This window comes from Myotis daubentonii, chromosome 10 (assembly GCF_963259705.1).
Source record: "Myotis daubentonii chromosome 10, mMyoDau2.1, whole genome shotgun sequence".
NCBI classification, from domain to species: domain Eukaryota; kingdom Metazoa; phylum Chordata; class Mammalia; order Chiroptera; family Vespertilionidae; genus Myotis; species Myotis daubentonii.
Window position 1 is genome coordinate 23,497,016 of NC_081849.1, and position 21,638 is coordinate 23,518,653.

Genomic DNA, 21,638 nt, shown 5'->3' on the forward strand with positions numbered 1-21,638 from the left:
GTGTGTAGAAATACAAAGCCAGAAAACACTACCTACCTATGTAACCTCTATCCTCAAGGACTGAATGAGAAGATGGCTATTTGCTTGTGGCTTCTTTGGTTCAAGAAAATACTGTCTTGGCAGCAATGCTGAAGAGGCTCTAGCTGAGGATCCCTCCCTGACCCTTTCCTCTTTCTTTCCTGTCTACCCTTTAAGTAACTATCACTTCCTCCAAGTGGAGGTATTCCAAACCACGGGCAGGAAAAAGTGGATCCATTTTAGCGAGGCATTAAAGGGATGCTTTAAAGTAGAATAGGTGGTGATGGGTATCACCTAACACACTGTGGACATCGAGTAGAGCAAAGTCCATTAAGTTGAACTGTTTCCAGCAAAAGGGGAGCTGGCTCCTTAGAAGTGAACAACAGATGGAAAACCTAGAGACCACAAGTCTAATTTCAGGCCTTCTACTGACTGGTTCTTAGGCCTTGGGCAGGTCTCCTTCTCTCTGCATCCCCAAAAGAAGTATAATCTGCAAAAAAGAAGTATAATACTGCAGTTCCTTACAAGGAAGAATTACATATTACTATAAATGACTACAAAATAGAGTTCAAACTGCATCAAAGAGGACTAGTCTAAAATAGTTATACAAATATGCCATTTTCTTAGAGTAGAAATTTCATCTACTTGTATCCTTTAAGGAATACATGTTAATTAAAATGAGTCACACTGAAAAAAAAAAAAAAAAAAAGAAAAGCACCAATTCTTAAAGTAAAGCTACCCTACTCCAGGTAACTCACAAAAAGATGGTTCATTGCTTAAAGGAGAAAACACGGGAGGGGTGAATCACACATCTCATGTTTTATTCTTGGCTGTTTATGAACCAGTGATCATAAGTTATTTCTTCTTTATTTCCTTTGAAAATTAAGATGAAAACTCTTGTAAAGCATGCTATATCTTCAGGTAAAACCCTGTGGACGCCCAAAGTTTCAGGTGGTCTGCCCCTCCAGACACCACAATTACCACGCAGGCAGTCATCTCAGAGACTTCAACTTGCATAATCTTCATTTGTTTTTCAGATTTAACACCCAATATGCTGTAACTCAGAAAACACCACCATCATACAGTAGTCATGGTCAGAAGCCTAGAACCATCAAATCCTTCTCAAATGCCACCTCTCACCCCTTTTCCAATTCTACTCCTTGTCTCCCAGATGCCCAATGACCTGGGTTCCTTCTTTTTAAAACCAACCAACACAGAAAAGCTTGTTTGGAAAGACATCAGTATTTAGAATTACCTTCTCTCACTCTGGGAAGCTCATCATCTTACAGTAAGCCTATGCTGATAACTACCAATTCTTTTTAATCAGTCTTTTGTATTTTGGTCTTATCGAACTCAACATGCCTAAAATTATTTCTCTGAACATCAATTCATGCCTGGATGATGTGTCTCAGTGGTTGAGCATTGACCTATGAACCAGGAAGTCACAGCTGATTCCCCATCAGGGCACATGCCCAGGTTGTTGGCTCGATCTCCAGTATGGGGCATGAAGAGGCAGCTGATCAATGATTCTCTCTCATCACTGATGTTTCTATCTCTCTCTCCCTTCCCTCTGAAATCAATAAAGATATATTTTTTTAAAAAATTAATTCCTTTCTCCTAATAGCTAGGTTGACCCTATTCCTTGGCTCCAAATCTCTGGAAGGACCATGATTAGGCTTTTCTCCTTTCTTCCTGTATGTCCATTTCCCAGACTTGCTATTTGTCCTAATAAAATGCTTCTAGTTCCTCTTCTGTTACCCCTGCCATGTAACGACATTAAGCTAAATATAACATTCCAGCCATGAATCAAGGCAAACATCTGCTGGTTGACCTTCCAGGCTGTTAACTCTTGCCTTTGTAATCAGCTTCCTTAAAACACTCATGTCAATTCTCATCAAGAGCAAGTTCTCCTTCACAATTCTTCATACTCCAGAAGCATGCTATGCAAGGGCCTAAGCCGCAGTCGGACATCCTCAGCACTGCCGCGGAGGCGGGCTGCTGCGCTTGCCAGCCATCAGCCCGGCTTGTGGCTGAGCTGCACTCTCCCTGTGGGAGTGCACTGACCACCAGGGGGAAGCTCCTGCATTGAGCGTCTACCCCCTGATGGTCAGTGCACGTCACAGTGACCAGTCATTCTGCCGTTTGGTTGATTAACATATTACCCTTTTATTACATAGGATTATTATATGTTATCCTTGATTTTCTACAGAAAATTAGCAGCTGACCTTTCAAAATCCCACTGACTGACTTCTGCTCATCTTTGAAGGAACTTTAACTAATTCATTATGAACTGTTAAGCAAGTCATGAATTTATAATGTATCCAAAATAAAACCATAAAATTCCATTTCATTCATTCAACAAGTGTTTGTGTTTGTTTGTTTGTTTGTTTTTTTTTGGGGGGGGGGACTATCTATTATATGTATAAAAAAATACATCCAAACATATATGCAGCCAAGTTCTTTGGTAAGATTGAAACAGGGCAAAGAAATAAAATTTCCAGATTTTCTTCAGTTACTTAAGAATTTGGGATTACAGTGGGGCCTTGACTTACGAGTGTCCCAACTAACAAGTTTTTCGAGATATGAGCCGTCGCTCGGCCGATTTTTTGCTTTGAGTTGCGAGCTAAAATTCGGTTACGAGCCAGCTTCAGATACCCCACCGCTAGTTGGCGCAGCGAACGTCACAGTGAACGCCACAACATCAGCCCAGCATCACGTGTCTCACTCGTTCCCTTTAATGATTTGACATACGAGTGCTTTAAGTTATGAGCTCGGTCACGGAACGAATTAAACTCGTAAGTCAAGGCCCCACAGTAATTAATAGATCTTTACTTTTCTACTCTTATCAGTTCCTAAGAAGTTACAACTTAACAATGTATTTGAGTGTCCTTTATTTTAATGTTCTCCTGCTTACAGTCTGTGAACACTAAGAAACAGTGAAATTCTATCCCTCAAAAGAGTAGTAGTCAGAAACCTATACACTCAATTGGAGGGTTAGCATTGTATCTGATCAAGCAGGTGGTATGTACAGAGTAAGCGTGGGCTAGAAGACTGACATTCCATCAAGAACTTCAATAAAGCCAATCAGGAGAGATGCCCTCAGACAGAAAGGGCATGAAAGAAGAAACGGCTTTGAGATTAAAAATTATTTTCTAAAATAAATAATTTGAACCCAACTTCAACGAGGAAAAGCTTATTTCTATACAGCTATAGGCTGTATCACCTAACACACTGTGGACATCGAGTCCATTAAGTTGAACTGTGTTCCAGCAAAAGGGGAGCTGGCTCCTTAGAGGTGAACAACAGATCAAAAACCCAGAGACCACAAGTCTAATTTCAGGCCTTTGGGCGTCCACCTGAGGCAAACATGTGGTGAGCTGAAGCAGACCACCACAAAGACTTTCAGTAGTACCAAGTCAGAACCAGCAGGCTATAAGGCTAGCCATGCTATATTTGGTTTACCAAGTGCTAATATGCTGCTAATGGAATATATCCAGCCACCAATTTACTAGATGATAAATTCGAGAATGTATCTGGTTACTTAACTGAGAGGGTCTTTTGTGTGGATAAAATATACAAAAAGTCTGAACTCATCAGATTTACGTATGTTCTCAGGTAGTCTATGGGGATTTTTATTTTTTAAATATATTTTTATTGATTTCAGAGAGGAAGGGAGAGGGATAGAGAGACAGTAACATCAAAGATGAGAGAGAATTATTGATTGGCTGCCTTCTGCATGCCCACCACTGAGGACCGAACCCTCAACCCAGGGAATGTGCCCTGACCAGAATGGAAACCATGACATCCTGGTTCATAGGTCAATGCTTAAACCACTGCGCACACCAGCCTGGCATCCACGTGGATTTTAAAAAGACAGAATAAGGTCTCATGAAAAGAGTCATGCAGGTACAAAACAAAGCACCTCCTTCCTCATCCCTCTCAAAAGGAGAAAAAAAGGACAATTAGTAGGAATTAATAAGAATTAGTAATTAGACAGTCAAAGAATTTTGCAATATACAATATACCTAATCTCACTAGTGGAAGCATTACTGTTTTTAAGTATTCCAAGCTGAAAATAGGTATTTCTGTTTTACGTGGGAAAGGACAATGTCAAAGATGTAGGGTACTAAACCCTGGAGGAATACCAGACACATTTAGCTAAGTGCCAGATTACCAATGAAAGGTATGTAGTTATGTAACGCCAACAGTTTAAAGCATTCCACCAACTTAGAAAATCATCTCGCATCCATTACCTCAATGCGGCTCCCTCTCCACAATGTATTTTAACTACAGAGATCTACAGAATAAAATGAATGCGAATACTTAGATCAGAACGATGAAAACAGGCTTTTGTTCATGAAAAACAATCCCTTTGTTGCCATGTCAATCTCAAAACACTTTCCACTTTACTTAAGTGTTCTTTGGAGGTCATCCTAGTTCTCCCACTTACTATCCCTGCTTACCATAAACCACTGCAAGCTAAGACATGGTGATAGGGTTTGTTATTAACCTTCCAGAAATGAGGGCAGTTAATGTTTAATTAACTACTTGAGTATTCTTACAGTCATACTAAAACTCATTATTCAAGTTTTTAATTACTAAACAATAACTTAATTTGTCCTTAACATCAAAAAAGAGCAAGATAATTTCATGCAATTACAAGATAACTGGCTATGCATGGAGACTTTACCTATACACAGTGATCACATGCAAATAAAGAGAAAACAAATCCATATAATCACAATTGAACTCTGAAACTATAGCCCCAAAGAAAGTACAACAGCCCAGCTGGTGTGGTTCAGTGGTTGAGCATTGACCTATGAACCAAGAGGTCATGGTCTGATTCCAATTCAGGGCACATGCCCAGGTTGCCAGCTGGTCCCTAGTAGGGCACATATGGGAGGCAGCCGATCAACGATTCTCTCTCATCATTGATGTTTCTCTCTCTCCCTCTCCCTTTTGAAATCAATACAAATATATTTTTAAAAAACAAAAGAAAGTAGAACAAAGTTGTGGCTGTCTCTCATAGTCTGGCCCATGTCCCATGATCTCACAGCCTGGATCACGCCATGGTTTTAATGTTGACCACCAATGAATGTGAATATGGTATTTTTAATGAATTTCTGCTAAGTTGTTCAAGAGACTCCATTTTCTTTTTCTTTTTTTAAATATATATGTTATTGATTTTTTTACAGAGAGGAAGGAAGAGGGATAGAGAGTTAGAAACATCAATGAGAGAGAAACATCGATCAGCTGCCTCCTGCACACTCCCTACTGGGTATGTGCCCGCAACCAAGGTACATGCCCTTGACCGGAATCGAACCTGGGACTCTTGAGTCCACAGGCCGATGCTCTATCCACTGAGCCAAACCAGTTAGGGCCAAGAGACTCCATTTTCTATGTATAGCTAAATTCTTGGGCCTCATACCCATAACACATCTGAATGTCTCCAAGCACACGAAGGAAGTGGATGATGGAGCTAAGTACTGCTGAAACCGTCAAATCCAAAACTCAGCATATCTCTCCTTTATCTACGACAGCTGACATTTCTCCCACTGTACCTGGCCTGTCTCAGAGACGCATAACATCCAGCTGTTCAAAGGCAGGATCATGTTTGTGATTCCAACATGGATGCATCAGTACTGTGTTTTCAAGCCTGTTCAAACAGTAGTTGTAGGCCAATCATCCATGCAGACAGATACATATATCTTTTGTCTATTTAACTACACTAAAAAGTCTAGAAACATAGTTAGAAAATACTAATTCAACATAAAGCATTATTTTAAGACTAGAGGCCCGGTGCACAAATTCATGCACGAGTGGGATCGGCTTGGGGGAGGGGCCACGGGTGGTTGGCTGGCCAGCCCTGCCCCCTGGTCAAACTCCTGGTCAAGGGAACAATTTGCATATTAGCTCTTTATTATAATAGGATATTTACATTCAGCCAAAATTTGCATTGTTTGGAAAGGTTCACAGGCTAACTGAAAAGAGGGATGGAATAAATATTTCCAACATGGGAAACTTAGTCATTTAGCAGCTTAAATTCATTAGGCCACAGTTCACTAGTAGTACTAGTAAATAAATTGTTTAAAATTTTTCTAAATGTCTAGTAAAAGAAACTTTGTTTCTTTTCTCTAACTAATCTCAAAATCTCTGAAGCATTCCTTTTGTTGTAGTCACTTTGTTATTGACTCTCCAGATGACCCAGGGAAAGTAATTTCCCCAAAGTTGATTTTTCTCACCAGGAAAATAAGAAGAGTAGCCAGTCCATTGGCTAGTAACCTAACGGTGAGAATAAAATTATAAACTGCCTGATTTTAAAAGAAAATTGCCTTCCACCTTCCATGTTCACAATTTAATCTACAAAATAAATAATTTACCAAGTCAGTTGAGAAATTAGTAAAATGAAAGTTGGAAAGATAAACACAATCTGCAGGGGTCAAGTATGCATGGCCCAGATGGGTGGAAGGGAAATTAAAGTTGTATTGCAGCAAAGGTACTTGAGCTTCCAAGAATTTGGGTTGAAAAGACAACTATAGATAAAACAGATCTTGGAGTAAAAAGAAAAACAAAAATACAAAGGGGAACTTACAAAGCTACCTATGGCTTAATGAACTTGGCTTCTATCAATCTTTAAAATTACAGTTGTTTTTGAAACTGAAATCCAGATGCCCTTGGCTGCATTTTAAGTTTTCCAGAGCTTTTATCACTGCTGTCTGGAAAAGCAAGCAGGAAGGGATGTAAAAAAAAAAAAGATGCTATCATACAGGAAGCCAAAATAAATCTATTTTGTGATGGCATCTGCTACTTTCCTTTTAATGTCACAAGTATAACAATAGAAACTTCATACTCAATAAGTAACTTCATACTGATGACAAATATTTTTAGAAAATTAGCCAAATTACCCACTGTAATTAGTTTTCTTACAAGGTTAAATAATATAAAATTAAAAATTGCTGAGTGATTAAACTACAATTATACCAATTCTGAGCTTCTGAATTAACACACTGCATGTATACTTGGCTAGGAAAACCAGGATGAGAACAGGAGCTATGAATAAAATGGACTACCAGAAATCAAATTTCTTTTTGAGGGGTGGGAAGAATAGAGGACTAGACTTGCTACGAACATGAATGCTGTTTATTTCCAAGTTATGATGAGTATAAATCTGAAATTTCTACTGGGAATTGCTATTATACTAAACAAATGTATATCCTTTGCACAGTACATGCCCTGGGGCAAAGTTAATTGCAGGAAATTCCCAAATAACTCCTTGCTCCCCACCAAACTGTATAGTAGAGGTGCTGGGTGGCCAGGCTAAGCCTTTTGCTTTCAGTTGAGTATTTGTGCTAATATGACAAAACTTTCTCATATTATTTGTTTTGTATTAAATTAGACTTTTTTTTGTCTTTTGAATAAAGATTCTCTCAAGAATTTATAGCACAAATTAGAGTAATTCAGAATTCAACACAATTTTGAATTAACCTTCAATGCCAGAGGCTTTAGCAACTTATAATAAAAATTCAGTTTAGATCTCAAGATCAGGTAAGTCTAAAAGAAACAAGGTAGCCCTGATTAGGTAGCTCAGTTAGTTAGACTGCCACCCAATGTCTGTCTGTCTGTCTCTTCTTCCTTTCTAAAATTGATAAAAGTAAAATAAAAGAAACAAGGTAAATTGAACCAGCCTTTTCTATCAGGACTTTGATGTAAATTGTATTTATCTGCTCCTAAAACTTTTTATGAAAAAAAAAAAAAAAACTAGTTTAAATAAAATTCTAAAATCTTCTTGAGGAATAGTTTGGGTTTGAGCAAAATATTGAAACAATTCTCCCATGCACAATATACTTCTGACTATATTCTAAACATATTTCTTCTGGTTTCCTGCACTTACCTGTAATGTTAGTATGTCCATGCTCTTGTATCATGGAACATAATTCATACTCATGTAATACAAAAATAAAAGTTCACTTTGACCGATCGGGTTTAATTTATGTTACTTATTAAATGCTTTGCAAGGTAATACAAGAACATGTTCTAACATTTTATATATGTGATGAAAACTTAGTCATGTTGGCCTTCTGCTCTTTTTCTTTTTTTAATATATTTTTTATTCATTTTAGAGAGGAAGGGAGAAGAGATAGCTGCCTCCTGCACAACCCCCCACTGGGGATCAAGTCCACAACCCAGGCATATGTCCTGCTGGGAATCAAACCCAGGATCTCTTGTTCCGTGGGATGACGCTCAATCGACTGAGCTACACCAGCTGGACTGGCCTTCTGCTTTAAAGTGTGTTCTGAACCTCTTACACTTGACACCTGCTGGTGGGAATGTAAAATGGTAAAACCACTTTGGAAAACAGTATGTCAGTACCTCAAATGGTTTAACAGTTACAGAAATTCCACCCAGTAATTTTGCCCGTAGGTAAAACACCCAAGAGAAATGAAAACATATGTCCACATTGAAATTTATGCACAAATATTCATAACAGCCAAAAAGTAAGAACAACCCAAATGTCCATCATCTGACAAATGGATAAAAATGTGATATTCCATTAAGGAATGAAGAACTAATACATGTTACAACATAGATGAATCATGAAGAGATCATATGCAATGGGGAGGGGGAGAGCCAGTCACAAAAGACCACATATTGTATAATTCTATTTATAAGGAATGCTCAGGATAGGCAAATCTAGAGAGACAGTAAGTAGATCGGCTGTTGCTAGACCTGGGAGGATACAGGGGTAATAGCTAAAGGGTAATGGGTTTCTTTTTGAGGTGATAAAAATGTTTTATAATGAGAATGTAGTAATAACTGCAAATATACTAAAACCTATCAAATCACACACTTTAAATGGGTGAATTTAATGTATGTAAATTATAATTCAATAAAGCTGTTATTATAAAAAGAATCTGTTCTGAGATGTGAGGTGCTTGAGAATTAGCAAACCTCTTCCACAAAGGTTATCTAGTCAACAGTAAAAGAATTAGTTAAACTAACGTCCAGTTTACTTTATTGTAATTGGAACCAGCTTGCAGTATTTTGTTATGTACATTTCTAAAATGTGAATGCAGTTTAAGAAAAGACATCATTACATCAGATATTCCAGGCAGCCTGCCATGAGACACTTTTACCCCCCGCCCATCCCCCTCAAAAAAAATCTTAAAAGGAATCCATTTAATCAACTTCAGAGTATATGTTCTTTCTTGTCACTTCTTTTCAGTAAAGAAGTGTAATTTCCCCAAAACTCTCGTTAAACAATACTGGGCACTGTTTTAGACATGTGTGTGTGTGTACATGTGTGCACAAATGTGCACACAAAATCCCTGCTCCAGTGGAGCTTACAATCTAATAGAACGAGATAGCCAGTAAAAAAATACTGGTTTGAAAGACAGGTTTTTAAAACAGAGTGCTGTGCTATGCCTGGCTATTATTTTAGATGGAGTGGCTAGGGAAAAAGGCTTCTCTAGGTAGGAATGTTTGAGGTGAGAAAAGTACAGTCACACAAAGATTAGAAAAGAACTCTAGGCAGAACACATAATTCTTTTAAAAAAATATTTTTATTGATTTCAGAGAGGAAGAGAAAGAGAGAATCAATGTTCGTCTGCTTCCTGCATGCCCCATATTGGGGATCGAGCCCGCAACCCAGGCATGTGCCTTGGACCGGAATCAAACCCAGGACACCTTCAGTCCACAGGCTGACGCTCTAGCCACAGAGCCAAACTGGCTAGGGCCAGATCATTCTTTAATGGCACAATTAGGAGGAGAAAAAAGGACTAACTGTGCGCTGCTGGTAAGCAACTTTCCTCTGTGATTCTCATGTACTATCCTTGCATAAGTGTGCCTGGTAAGGTTCTCACAGACTGTGGCTGGAAAAAGATGTCTTAGATACCTTAAACCTTTAAAAGGTCTCACAACTCTTCAACAAGAGGAGGCCCTCCCTGGTTAACCCCAACCTAAAGTGATCTTTCCTCCCTCTTCTTGTATCTCTCAACGATTGCTTGTTTGTATCACTCATTCTTTCAAATGCATTGGTGCAAGGCACGGTGTTAAGAGTGCCAGGACTTAGACAAATGGGACATGCACACCTTAGACAAAAATTAAGGCAGGAAAGAATCTAGTAGCTCAAAAAACATAGACAAAACAACAAACACAAAGTAAATGCAGGCCACAGAAAGAGCTATAACACATTAAGAGCAGCCAGAGGTTACTGCCAGCTTGAGCATCAGGGGAAGCTTTATGGGGTAGGGCATGAGAGCAGGGAGAGTCTGTGATGTCTGAGGACTCAGATATGTGGGGGGAAAAATATACTAATTTGTTGTATTCCTAATTAACTTTAAATATATTTTAAAATATTTTTAGCTCCCCAATCAAGTTACAAGCTAAGGGAGAAAAGGCCTGATACTCCTTATATTTCTCTGTGATATTTAGCATAGTATTTTGCAATGCTAAATTAGGGAATTCATTGTTGATTCACAGTACATAGATGTCAACTTCAGCACTAAAGGTAAAGCTAAATTATTATTTGCTCCATAGCAACGTTTAGGCCTTTGCAACTGATGATACCCCAAAACTCTTAATATATCATTTAATGTTCTTCTAAAAAATATTACAGATAAACATGTATACAATGTGCTTCTGAATACACACAGATATGCAAACATTTTAATATGTATCTCTATGTCTGCATATGTATATCACTATACCTTAATTTCAGAATCACACAAGATTATTTTAAACTTCTGCTAAACCAAAGTTTGAACTTGAGAAAAAAATTTTCTCACTGATCAAAACTTTCCCATCCAGGCCTTCAAAATCCCTTCCCATTCCCAACAAAACATCTTAAATCAGAGAAGAAAAGCCAAACAACATTTTTTTAAGGCAGTGTCTCAACATCTCTAAAAAAATATTCCATGGCCAAACTCACCATAGAGAGCTGTCCAAGTTTGATTAATTACATCTAGACACACAGTTCCTGACCTGAAACAGATGGAAAGAATGGCAATTTTTTAAAAATTAGAAAGTTAGTTGCATGTATCTGGCAACTAATTTTATTTAGCAAGAAAAATACTTTTAATAGATCATTAAAAAAAATCCCACTTGGGGAAAGTATGAAGAAAAGCAGAATACAATACAGGGTAGGGCAAAAGTAGGTTTACAGTTGTGAGTATGCAAAACAGAGTTTATTTTGGTATTATTATTTATTGATTATTTATTATTTTCCATACAAACAACTATAAACCTACTTCTGCCCCATCCTGTATGCAAAGTCTTAAGTGTCTCCGTACAGATTGAAAGGGAAAAACAATAGCTATACAATGGAGAAACCAACACCTGAGCCAGGTGATGAGAATTAACACTGGTAACCAGGGGCAGACAAACCTAAATGCCTCTGAACATTATACCCTGAGGAGGACACAATCTCACTTTGTGGTTTTCTAGACTTAAGTGAATACTCTTAAGAAATGTCAAACAAACCCAAATTGAGGTATAGTTGTCTTATAAAATAACTGGTCTATATTCTTTAATAATGTCAATTTTATAAAAAGCTGAGGAACTGTTCCAGATTAAAGAAACATGACAACTAAATGCAATGCAATACTGGAGCCTTTACTAAATGAAAAAAAAAGAAAAGAAACGAAGTGCTAAAAAGTACATTGCGAGAATATGGCAGTAGGTTCAAAGTACTACTACATTAATATTCAATTCCTGAGTCAGATGACTATATTGCACTTACATAAGAGACTATCCTTGTTGTTAGGATGACTGATACATAGAAGTATTAAAGGACAACGGGGCATGATGCATGTATACAACCTACTCACACAGTGTTTAGAATACCCCACATGTATGTGTATGTGTGTATGTGCATGAAATATCAAAACTTACAGCCAAGACAAGAAAAAAAATGCAGAATAAATAATCATGTATTCTAAACATCACCGAAGTAACAAAATAGGAGGCACTGGTATCACATTTAAAATATTACTAATATTAGAAGAAATAAAGGGGTAATTAAGATTCAATCACTGAAATGAAACTAATCATGTTTGCTTTACTCTCATGAACTGAGAAATACCTGAAAGGGCTGAAAATAATAAATCTGTATATTAAAAACAGATCTCTGAATTGTGTCTAACAGAGAATGGAGATGTGGAATATTACAAATGCTAGTTGGCTCTCAGGGAAAACGAAAGACCCATTCATGACAATGGAAAAACTAAGCATCCAATAGAATTTGACCTAAGTGGTTTAGAATGTCATATTCCTGGGACTTTATAGTCTAAGTGACCATTCAGATAGTCCTATCTGCTGATAAAATCCAAAAAGATAATTGAAGCTTCTGTATAATGAAGAGAGAGATGAACTCTAATCAAGAGCAGTTGCTGCTAAGATTTAAACATTTTTAAAGTTACTTACGCTTCATCAATGTTGGGATGGAAAATTTTATTCATGAATCCTGTAAAAAGAGATGTTAATTAGCAGCAAAAAGTACCCAGAGAACAATTAAAGTATTTCTGTATCGGAAACATTTTCAGATTGGGAAAAGGTGATGATACTCATAACTCATTACCTTTCAATCTTAGATCTTTTTTATACTGATAAGACTATATATTCTCCTTACAATGGCATTTACTTAAAATACATTAGAGTTCTATTTTAAAAATGCGCAAACTCTGAGAGCAATGCAGCCTCTTATACAAAATGATCATTAAAAGAAATGGTTTTCAGAGTTATGAAGGTACTCGCCAAGAAAACTGACAGTCTTAAATGGTTTATAACTAGTGTCCTGATAAAAGTTAAGAAAGCTACTGTCTGACTCCCCTCCCCCAAGTTTTATTGTTCAATCTCTAAATTAGGAGGTTCTGCATTTGAACTTCTCTTTCAGAAGCTCAGTTACTGGTATCGTTCTGCTACACTGTGTGCGGAACATGAATGAAACTGTTGAAATGCTAAAGGAGTACTGCTTCCAAACCACAAGGATTTCATAAGAGCGGTGACCAAAATGTTTCCTTTAACTTTAGTCTACTCATTCCAGGAAACCCAATTTTGATTAAAATTTGGGCAACCAAGGAATGAGGCAAGGTGTTGAAGAAAAAAAATTCTGTAAGATGGCTATGTCTGTCAGGGATCCAAGTTTTTTGTTTTTTTAAAAAATTTATTCCTAGAAAAAGAAGTATAAACTTTAACAAATGTATCGATATTTCAATTCCAAGAAGAAATGAATTTTTGTAATGTAAAACTGGTGATTTAATCAGCCTGTATGTATGCAGATGGCAATATTCTAAAACAGAGATCCACTGTCAAAGCTGTCATTTTACCACCCTTATCACCTTACTTCCTTTCAAAACTTCCTATTCCATTTCACTTTCAATAAATTGAAATTCCTTACTAAAGTGACCATCCTTATTTCCCACTCCCACTCTCTCACCCCCCCCTCACATGGTCTCACTTTCCTTTATTCAAAATATATTTGGTCAACCCCTATGTTTCAGGCCCTGTGGTTGTTTAGGGTACAAAATAAGTAAGACTACACTAGTCTCAAGGAGGTTGCTGTAGCAGTGGGATAAGAGACATGAAGAAGAGGCTGTAATGTGTGCACAGAGCTGATACAGTCAGGGAAGAGGAAGCTGACAGGAAAGATGCAGAGAAGTGGCGTCAGAGGAAGACCCTCAAGGATGAGTCATGACAGGACATTTCAGAAAAACCTAAGAAACTTCTTTAGACTTAGAAAAGGGGGATAATATACGAAATCCCAGGTATGCCAGTCTCTGCTTGCTTTAGCCACTCCAAGAATTAACTATGCTTCTAATTTTTACTTTTTAATCCTTTGTGTTGAAATAGCTTAATGTTTTATCTACTACTATTAAGAGAACCCATGCAATGTTTAAATTACTCTGATGTAGAAAGAAAAGCCTTATGTCCAATTACAATTTCATATTAATTTTTCATTATAGAAATGAAAGAGGTCTCAAAGTCTAGATTTAAGAGTTATGTGTTCATGAAGAGATTATACGAAAGCCAATGGAAATGCTCATGTTTTAAGGTTAAGAGGAGAAAAAGCAGGATACCAATCTACATGATCCTAGAAAAACACTAACACACGTGTTCTAGAAGGCCTATGAGGATTACTCGCTGCAGCATTATTTATAAAAGCTAAGAAACAAATTTAACCCCATCAAAAGGGACTGGAGAAACTGTAGTATATCCATATACTGGGAGTCCTATACAGCCAAAGTAATGAACTAAATCAGTAAGTACCAACTTGGATAGATCCAAACCTGAGAGGGAAAATAGTTGCAGAATGATATATTTACAGCATGACACCATTTAAAGAAACTAAAACAAAGCAACGCTACATATTCTCTATGGTAGCAAGTATGGAAACTGTACTGGACCAATATATATCAAACTTACAAAAGCAATTACTTCAGTGAGAGTGCAGGGCCAATGGTGGAATTAGGAAACAGAACGGGGAATGGTAATTAACACTAGATTGCCCAAGGAAGTCATTTTGACTGCTTTTTAATTTCAATTAGAAAAACAATTATGTATATAAGGACACAATGTCTTAGAATTTTGTGACTTTTTGTACAACATATAAATGCATTTATTAATAATTGTAGTTACCTCCCCCTCCTTCATTTCCGGTATATATATATATGTGTTATACCTATATTGCCCAAAAGCAGTCATTTTGACTGCTTGGGGAAATTTTAACTCTTATTATTGAATTGAGTAAATTTCTTATATGACCAGTTCGGCTCTGTATTGAAATAACAGTTTTCATTTTTTTTCGATTACTGTCACATGATAACATACAAGTACATGATAAATTGTCGATACTTGATAAGTTGCAGTTGCTCAATAAGCTAAACTAGTACTTGTTATTCGAATCTTTATGCAGTGATACTTGTTCTAATAAGTTGTTTATTTTATTTCTTTTGCGCCCTACATTCATGAAAGAAATGTCGAATAGAAGTGAGTTATTGGAAAAGCTAAGGAACATAAGTGAAGAGTGCTCCGATATTATTCTTTCACAATGCAGTCATTTTGACTGCTTTTGGGCAATATAGGTACATACTAAATTTCAGTCTTTCTATTGTTAAAGATGAATTTATCTATAATACTTATATGCCTTTTAAAAAGACAGAATGTGCTTGTATATTATTTGCTCCATTTTTTAAAACGTGTACACATAAAAGGAAACTGCAAGCAAATATGTACAACTGCTAACAGTGCTTAATTCTTCGTGGTGGAAATATTTTCTCCCATTTTCAAATCACACTCCCATTTTTAAATCACACTCCCATTCCAGACATAGGATCACAAGCAATGTAAAAAGGTCAGAGGGAAACAAACAAGTGTCCATGGCAGTCAACTTTAGAGACCCGCATTATTTCTACTACTACTTTTCTGACTTGCCAAAATGTCTACAATGTGAAGCTGAAAAAAAACTGACAAATTTTTTTGTTGTTGTTAATCCTCACCTGAGGATATTTTCCCATTGATTTTTAAATGTAAATATATATATAATTTTATTGATTTCAGAGAAGAAGAAGGGGGAGACAGAAACATCAATGATGAGAGAGAATCATTGATCAGCTGCCTCCTGCACTCCCCCCACTGGGGATCGAGCCCGCAACCCTGACAGGAAATTGAACAGTGACCTCCTGGTTCACAGGTTGATGCTCAACCACTGAGCAACACCAGTCAGGCTCCATTGATTTTCAGAGAGTGGAAGGGAGGGAAAGAGAGACAGAGAGAGAAACATCGATTGATGGCCTCCCACATGAACCCTGACCAGGGCTGGGATCTGAGGTCTGTGCCCTTGACCAGAATTGAACCCGGGACCCTTCAGTCTGTGGACCGATGCTTTATACACTGAGCCAAACCAGCTAGGGCAAAAAAAGCTTTCAAATAAAAGTTATAAACAGTATAGCAAACATTCTAAAATAAACCTAATTAGCCTAGCTGGTGTGTCTCAGTGGTTGAGTGTCAACCCATGTACCAGGAGGTCACGGTTCGATTCCCGGTCAAGGTGTGGAGGAGGCAGCCAATCAGTGATTCTCATTATTGATGTTTCTATCTCTGAAATCAATTTAAAAAAAAGTTACGGTTATTAAAAAAATATTAAAGTAAACCTAATTATACATAGGTTATCTAGTGCTGCAATCTTTTAAGGAAAAGCATCACTGAAATCAACTATTTTATTTGAGGTCTCACATTTTAAACACTTTGTTTAAATAATACAAATTCATTACAAAAAAACCAGAAGATCCTCAGGTTGTTAGGCACCTGGTCCCCAAGATTAGTTACATATATTAGGAACATACTACTATCACAACTGCCAAGAAACTTTCTGGTGCATGGAAAACACTAATGTTTAGGCACTATAAGGTTTAATTCAAGACACTTGTTCTATTATGTGAAAAATATTTTGCTTGAAGCTACAATTAAGAACTTAAAAATTCATCTTGATACTTAAAATCCTGCTTCTGCTAGAATTCTCCTTTATAAAACCTACTGAAGCAGCACGTATGGCAGAAGTTTCCTGTGCTGTAAGGAAAGTGCTGCCCGTGCGGGTCTTGTTCAGTGGTTAACGCATTGGCCTGCAGACTGAAGGGTTATGTATTAATTTCCGGTCAAGGGCACCTACCGTGGTTGTAGGCTCAATCCCGCATGCGGGAGGCAACCAATCAATGTGTCTCTTTCACATCGATGTTTCTCTGTGTATCCCCCCCTCCCTTCCACTCTCTCTAAAAAATCAATGGAAAAAACAAAAACAAACAAATGCTTTGCAGCGGTTCTCAACCTGTGGGTCGCAACCCCTTTGGATGTTGGACGACCCTTTCAGAGGGGTTGCCTAAGACCATCCTGCATATCAGATATTTACACTACGATTCATAACAGTAGCAAAATTACAGTTATGAAGTAGCAACGAAAATAATTTTATGGTTGGGGGTCACCACATGAGGAACTGTTTTAAAGGGCCAGAAGGTTGAGAACCACTGCTTTAGAGGGTGGCAAGGGTTATGGAGAAAACACAGCAAAGCAATGGACCCAGTGGGGGTCCTAATATATGGTGACGGAAGAAGATTTGACTTTGGGCGGTGGGCACATGGTGCAATATACAGATCTTGTAACATAGAAACCCACACCTGAAACCTATATGTTCATGTTGACCAATGTCCCCCAATAAATATATTTTAAAAAATTAAACTAAATAAAAAAAGAAGGGGACTCAGAATAGGAATGCTGGGGTGGGGGCTGAAATGTTAAATAGGATAGTCAGGGAGGGCCTTACAAAGAAGCTGACTTAATTTGACAGAGATGAGGGAGGATTATTCATTATCTAGGAGGAAGAGTGTTCACAAAGCACAAATAGCCAAGTGCAAAGTGCACCAGGAGTTTGCCTGATGTGTTAGAAGACCAGCAAAGTACGTAAGTAGTAAAACTAAAGGGGAGTGAATAAAGGACAGAAGACTAGTCGTGAGAACAGAGAGGTGATGCGTATTTGTGGGCCCTTTTAAGGATGCTGGCTTTCACTGAGTAAGGTGGGAAGCCTGCTGGGTAAAGAATGATGGGGAAAAGCAGATCCCAAGACTGAATGAAGTTTCAGCAACTTATGTCACAGGGAACTTCAAAAGTATACGTCAAGAAAAAAGCTATGATGAAAGACCTCTATATGTTTATCGAAACTGTCTCTGAAAGGTTAAGGTGCCTCCCTCCTTGTACAAGGCCTGGAAATTATATTTGGAATCAATACAGTTTCCACACTATTTTCAATTAAATCTAGATTTTTGACTTGGTTGAGTCTAAGAGTACATAATAGAGAGGGGCAAAAAGGACTTAGTAAACATATTCTTAAGTAATAAATGGTGGTTGGAACCCAGTCCCCAGTGCCCCTACTAAGTATAAAACACTATCTGAGACAGGGATAGAATCAGACTAAAAAGAGAAAAGTACTAACAGACTTGGGGCTAGTCTCAACTCTGCTATTAACTGCAGCAGACCCAGTGGGGGTGCTAATATATGATGACCTCACTTCTGTGGGCCTGTTTCCCTACCTGCAGAGAGAAGTAGCTAGACTATATAATCTCTACAATATCCAATATTATTCTGTTTGTAAAGGGATTATCAGCTCTAAAAATGTAGGATTTAATAACAATGGCCAGAGTTCTGAATACAGAAGACTTAAGGGGAAATGTCCAGAGATTAAGTCCTTAAAGAAAATTTATTCTATAAGACACATTTTTAGGAAAAGAAGTATTCTGGACAATACAAAGCTACCAACATGCTAAAATACCACCAAGAGACACAAAATCTGCTGACTCTTCCAAAGTAGGCAGAAAACAGGGTTTATAACCTGGCCTCTGAGGAGCAAGCACAGCCAGACCAACCAACTCTAACCATTTCCAGACTACAGTGCTCGCTTCCTATACAGGGCTTCTCAATTGTTAGAAAAATACCCAAAGCAAATAACTGGAAGTGAGCATATATATCTCTTGCACATCTGTTCTCAGAAAAAGCCATTCACATTCTGGATAACGAGGGCAACAATGGAACTGAACTTCTGGACGAGGAGGGGAGCCGATGAGAAAGAACAGGCTAGGAATTCAGAGAAGGAACGTTCTCAGGGCTGAGCATGTTTGCCCTGGCATGTTCTCCTTCCTTTTGGCAACGCTCACACCACACTAATGAATACATCTGCAACAGGAGAATTTTCCCAACACTTGTTTCCATTCAACCAGGAACTATTTTGAAGATATTTTAAGAGAATATATTTTGAAAACTGCTTTTATGGAAACATGATAAGTGGACGCAACAAGTCACTTTTAATCTACATGACAAGATTTTAGTCATTACTAGATATTTCCTAATTATTTATTTCAATGATTTAACCACAGAAAATTCAGAACTCCTTTGTTTTAAATCTTTTGGACAATTATTCTCTGGCATGGCTCAAGCACTTGTGAAAAAGGGTAGATAATAAAACAAATGTTTAACTACAAAGCTCACCACCTCTTTTTTTTCTTTTAGTAAAAGGGAATCAGGTGATTTATAATTCTGGAGGAGAAATGCAAATCATACTTAGTTGATGCAAAACTACATATTTAAAACAATAATTGCATAGAATATTAAAATAGAAAATGCCATGCTTTTGGTTTGTTTCACTCTAACACTCAACTGCTCTAGAATAACAACTCTCTTGACCCATAGGCTAATCGGCAGAGAAAGTAAACAACTTTGTGCCCAGTCATGCTGAAGAACTGTTTTTCATTTCAGCCTGTTTCTGTGTCAATTTCAAGAGGGGATCTGTACAAAGTTGCACACACTTTTAAGTAACTTCTGATATTGGGGTCAATATGTAAATAAAAGAGGCAAAGACTCCTTGCATTTTTCACCTTTGCTTCCTTTACTTATGAGGATATTTTTAATGATTAAATTTGTGGATAGAATGAAAGACTACCTAGGGCCAGTCATCTATCCAGAAATTTCATTTAGAATAATCTTCAAAATATGAGAGATCAAACGAGTGACTCATGAAACAAAGTAAACCAACTCTAAGGTAAATAGGTGAAAAAGTGCCAAAGGCAAAAAACAATAGCTCTCTCCCAGGGATAAAATGATCCTGGACTGCAGATGGTTGAGGCAGCTGTGGCTGATGCAATTTAATTATAAGCTTATAAAGTCCGTGAGAAACAAGAGAATACATTAAATTATTCTAATATTCCATCATCAGGACAAATGCCCACATAAAGGAGATCATTCAGAATCAAACTGATTAATTCTATTTTTTAAAGTAGGTATAATTATTTAAAATATACTTAAAGATTGAATCTTATCTTGCCTATCAGTATATCAGACTATATACGCTTTAAGGACAACAACCTGGATCTCCATCCCTAGCATGCAGGAGGAGGTGATTAGAGTTGGGGACACTGCCAGCTCTGTGCATTAATGCACATTTGATAGATTATCATCTTACCTCAGACAGCCAGGCTCAGCCCATGGCAGCCTGCACCTGAGTAGAAGTCTCTTCAGAGAGCTGAGCCTTCCCTACTCGGGAGAGATGGACCTGGGCCGGTCTCTTCTTGGGTGAGGAACCAAGCAAGGAGCTCACTCTCAATGCCCTGTGTCATGGGAACTTCTGAACTGATCCTGTGTGTGTTCAGGAGATCTAAACTCAAAAGGGGTCCTCTTTTCTGTTTCTTCCTTTCTCTCTGATAATATGGAGTCTGAGGAGGACTGGGCTGGGTGGATAAGAAAAGGTAATTTATAACTAAGAAAGGTGAAGTGTTATCCTTCAACAGCATAACCTTCTACCAACCTAGCAGATTACCAAAACCTACTCTTCTGTAGTTTCATTTTAGAAGATTGTAATCACTTTCCTGTTTCCACAGTTTATCTTTCACTTTCCTAGTCATTCATATAACCATACTGAGTCAGGCGGTATTTATTTTCATGGTCAGAGGCAGTAAAATATAGAAGACACTGGACTTCAAATTTCGAGACCCAATTCGAAGTCTCTGCCACTTATATTAAACAAAGTCATGGTGGAGGAAAAAAACACACAAAGTCATGGTGGTTAAAAAATCAGACTCCAGTCAGACCGCCTAAGTTCCCCTCTATGAACTTTGGGCAAGTTAGAGTTACTCAATCTCCACCTTTCTATTTCCTTAATCACAAAGCTAGGTTAAATAATGGTATCTACACAGAATAGGACTGTCATGAAGGTTAAATGAATTAATATATATATCTATATATCGCATTTGACCAATAAATGGTACACAGTAAGCACTCAATAATATTACAATTAGTTTAATGAGCTCAAGCAAGTAATTTCATCTCATTTTCCTCATGATAAAAATAAAAATACTACTTCTACATACCCATCCATATCTCAATCCTGTAGGAATTGTAAAGAGTAGTAGAGGATATTTTGATTATGGGACACTGGGTTTCCTAAAACCCCATCACACTGAAAATGGAAAAGTACAGTTGTTCTACTATTTATTATTAAAAAGAATACTCTGATTGCATTTTGTTTTTTGGTGGAAAAACACTAGCCTGGAGGCCAGAAGGCAGGCTCTGCAACTAGTTAGTTTATATATCCTCCACCTTCCTGAGTCTCATTTTTACCATCCTTAAGATGAAGCACCTGGATGGTATAATCTCTGAAATTCCTTCAAGTAATATGGTTTTCACCGGCATCAGAAATATAAACAAATCTTAAATTGTGTGAACAAGCTTTACAAAGGGAACTAGGACAATATTCTGACTTGTTTTTATTTTTTTTCTGACTTGTTTTTAAAAGAATTTCACTTTAACTAAAGAAAAATGAAGCCAAGAATACATGTTTTCATTGTACTAATCCTCAAGTGGAAGGAATGGATTTAATGCCAAAAAGATGACAGAATAACCAGGTCAAAAGCTAGAGGTCTCCTGCTCTAGTTAAAGCAGGGGCTAACCTAAACAGCAAGTTAGATAGGATTTTTATATAACAAATAGACAGTATAGAATAAAGAACTGCAAAATTAAAACTGACATAAGCCAGGTTTAAGAAGGAAGTGGACACTTCTAACAGAAGCAAGCATGTGCAAAGGCAAGGCTGC

The 21,638-nt window shown here is 37.4% G+C and overlaps 1 protein-coding gene across 2 annotated transcripts in view; it reads right to left on the reverse strand.

Moving 5' to 3' along the window:
- Positions 1-21,638, reverse strand: part of UBE2H (ubiquitin conjugating enzyme E2 H) — a 109,358-nt gene that overhangs the window by 14,990 nt on the left and 72,730 nt on the right. Inside the window, exons 4-5 of one of the 2 annotated variants that reach the window (XM_059711784.1) lie at positions 12,439-12,478; positions 10,946-10,998 (exon numbers count right to left, since the gene is read on the reverse strand). The exons of the other annotated variant lie outside the window; for it this stretch is intronic. Of the exons in view, the coding sequence (XP_059567767.1) occupies positions 10,946-10,998; positions 12,439-12,478 (93 nt within the window). The remainder of the gene's footprint in view (positions 1-10,945; positions 10,999-12,438; positions 12,479-21,638) is intronic. 2 annotated transcript variants of the gene reach the window in all.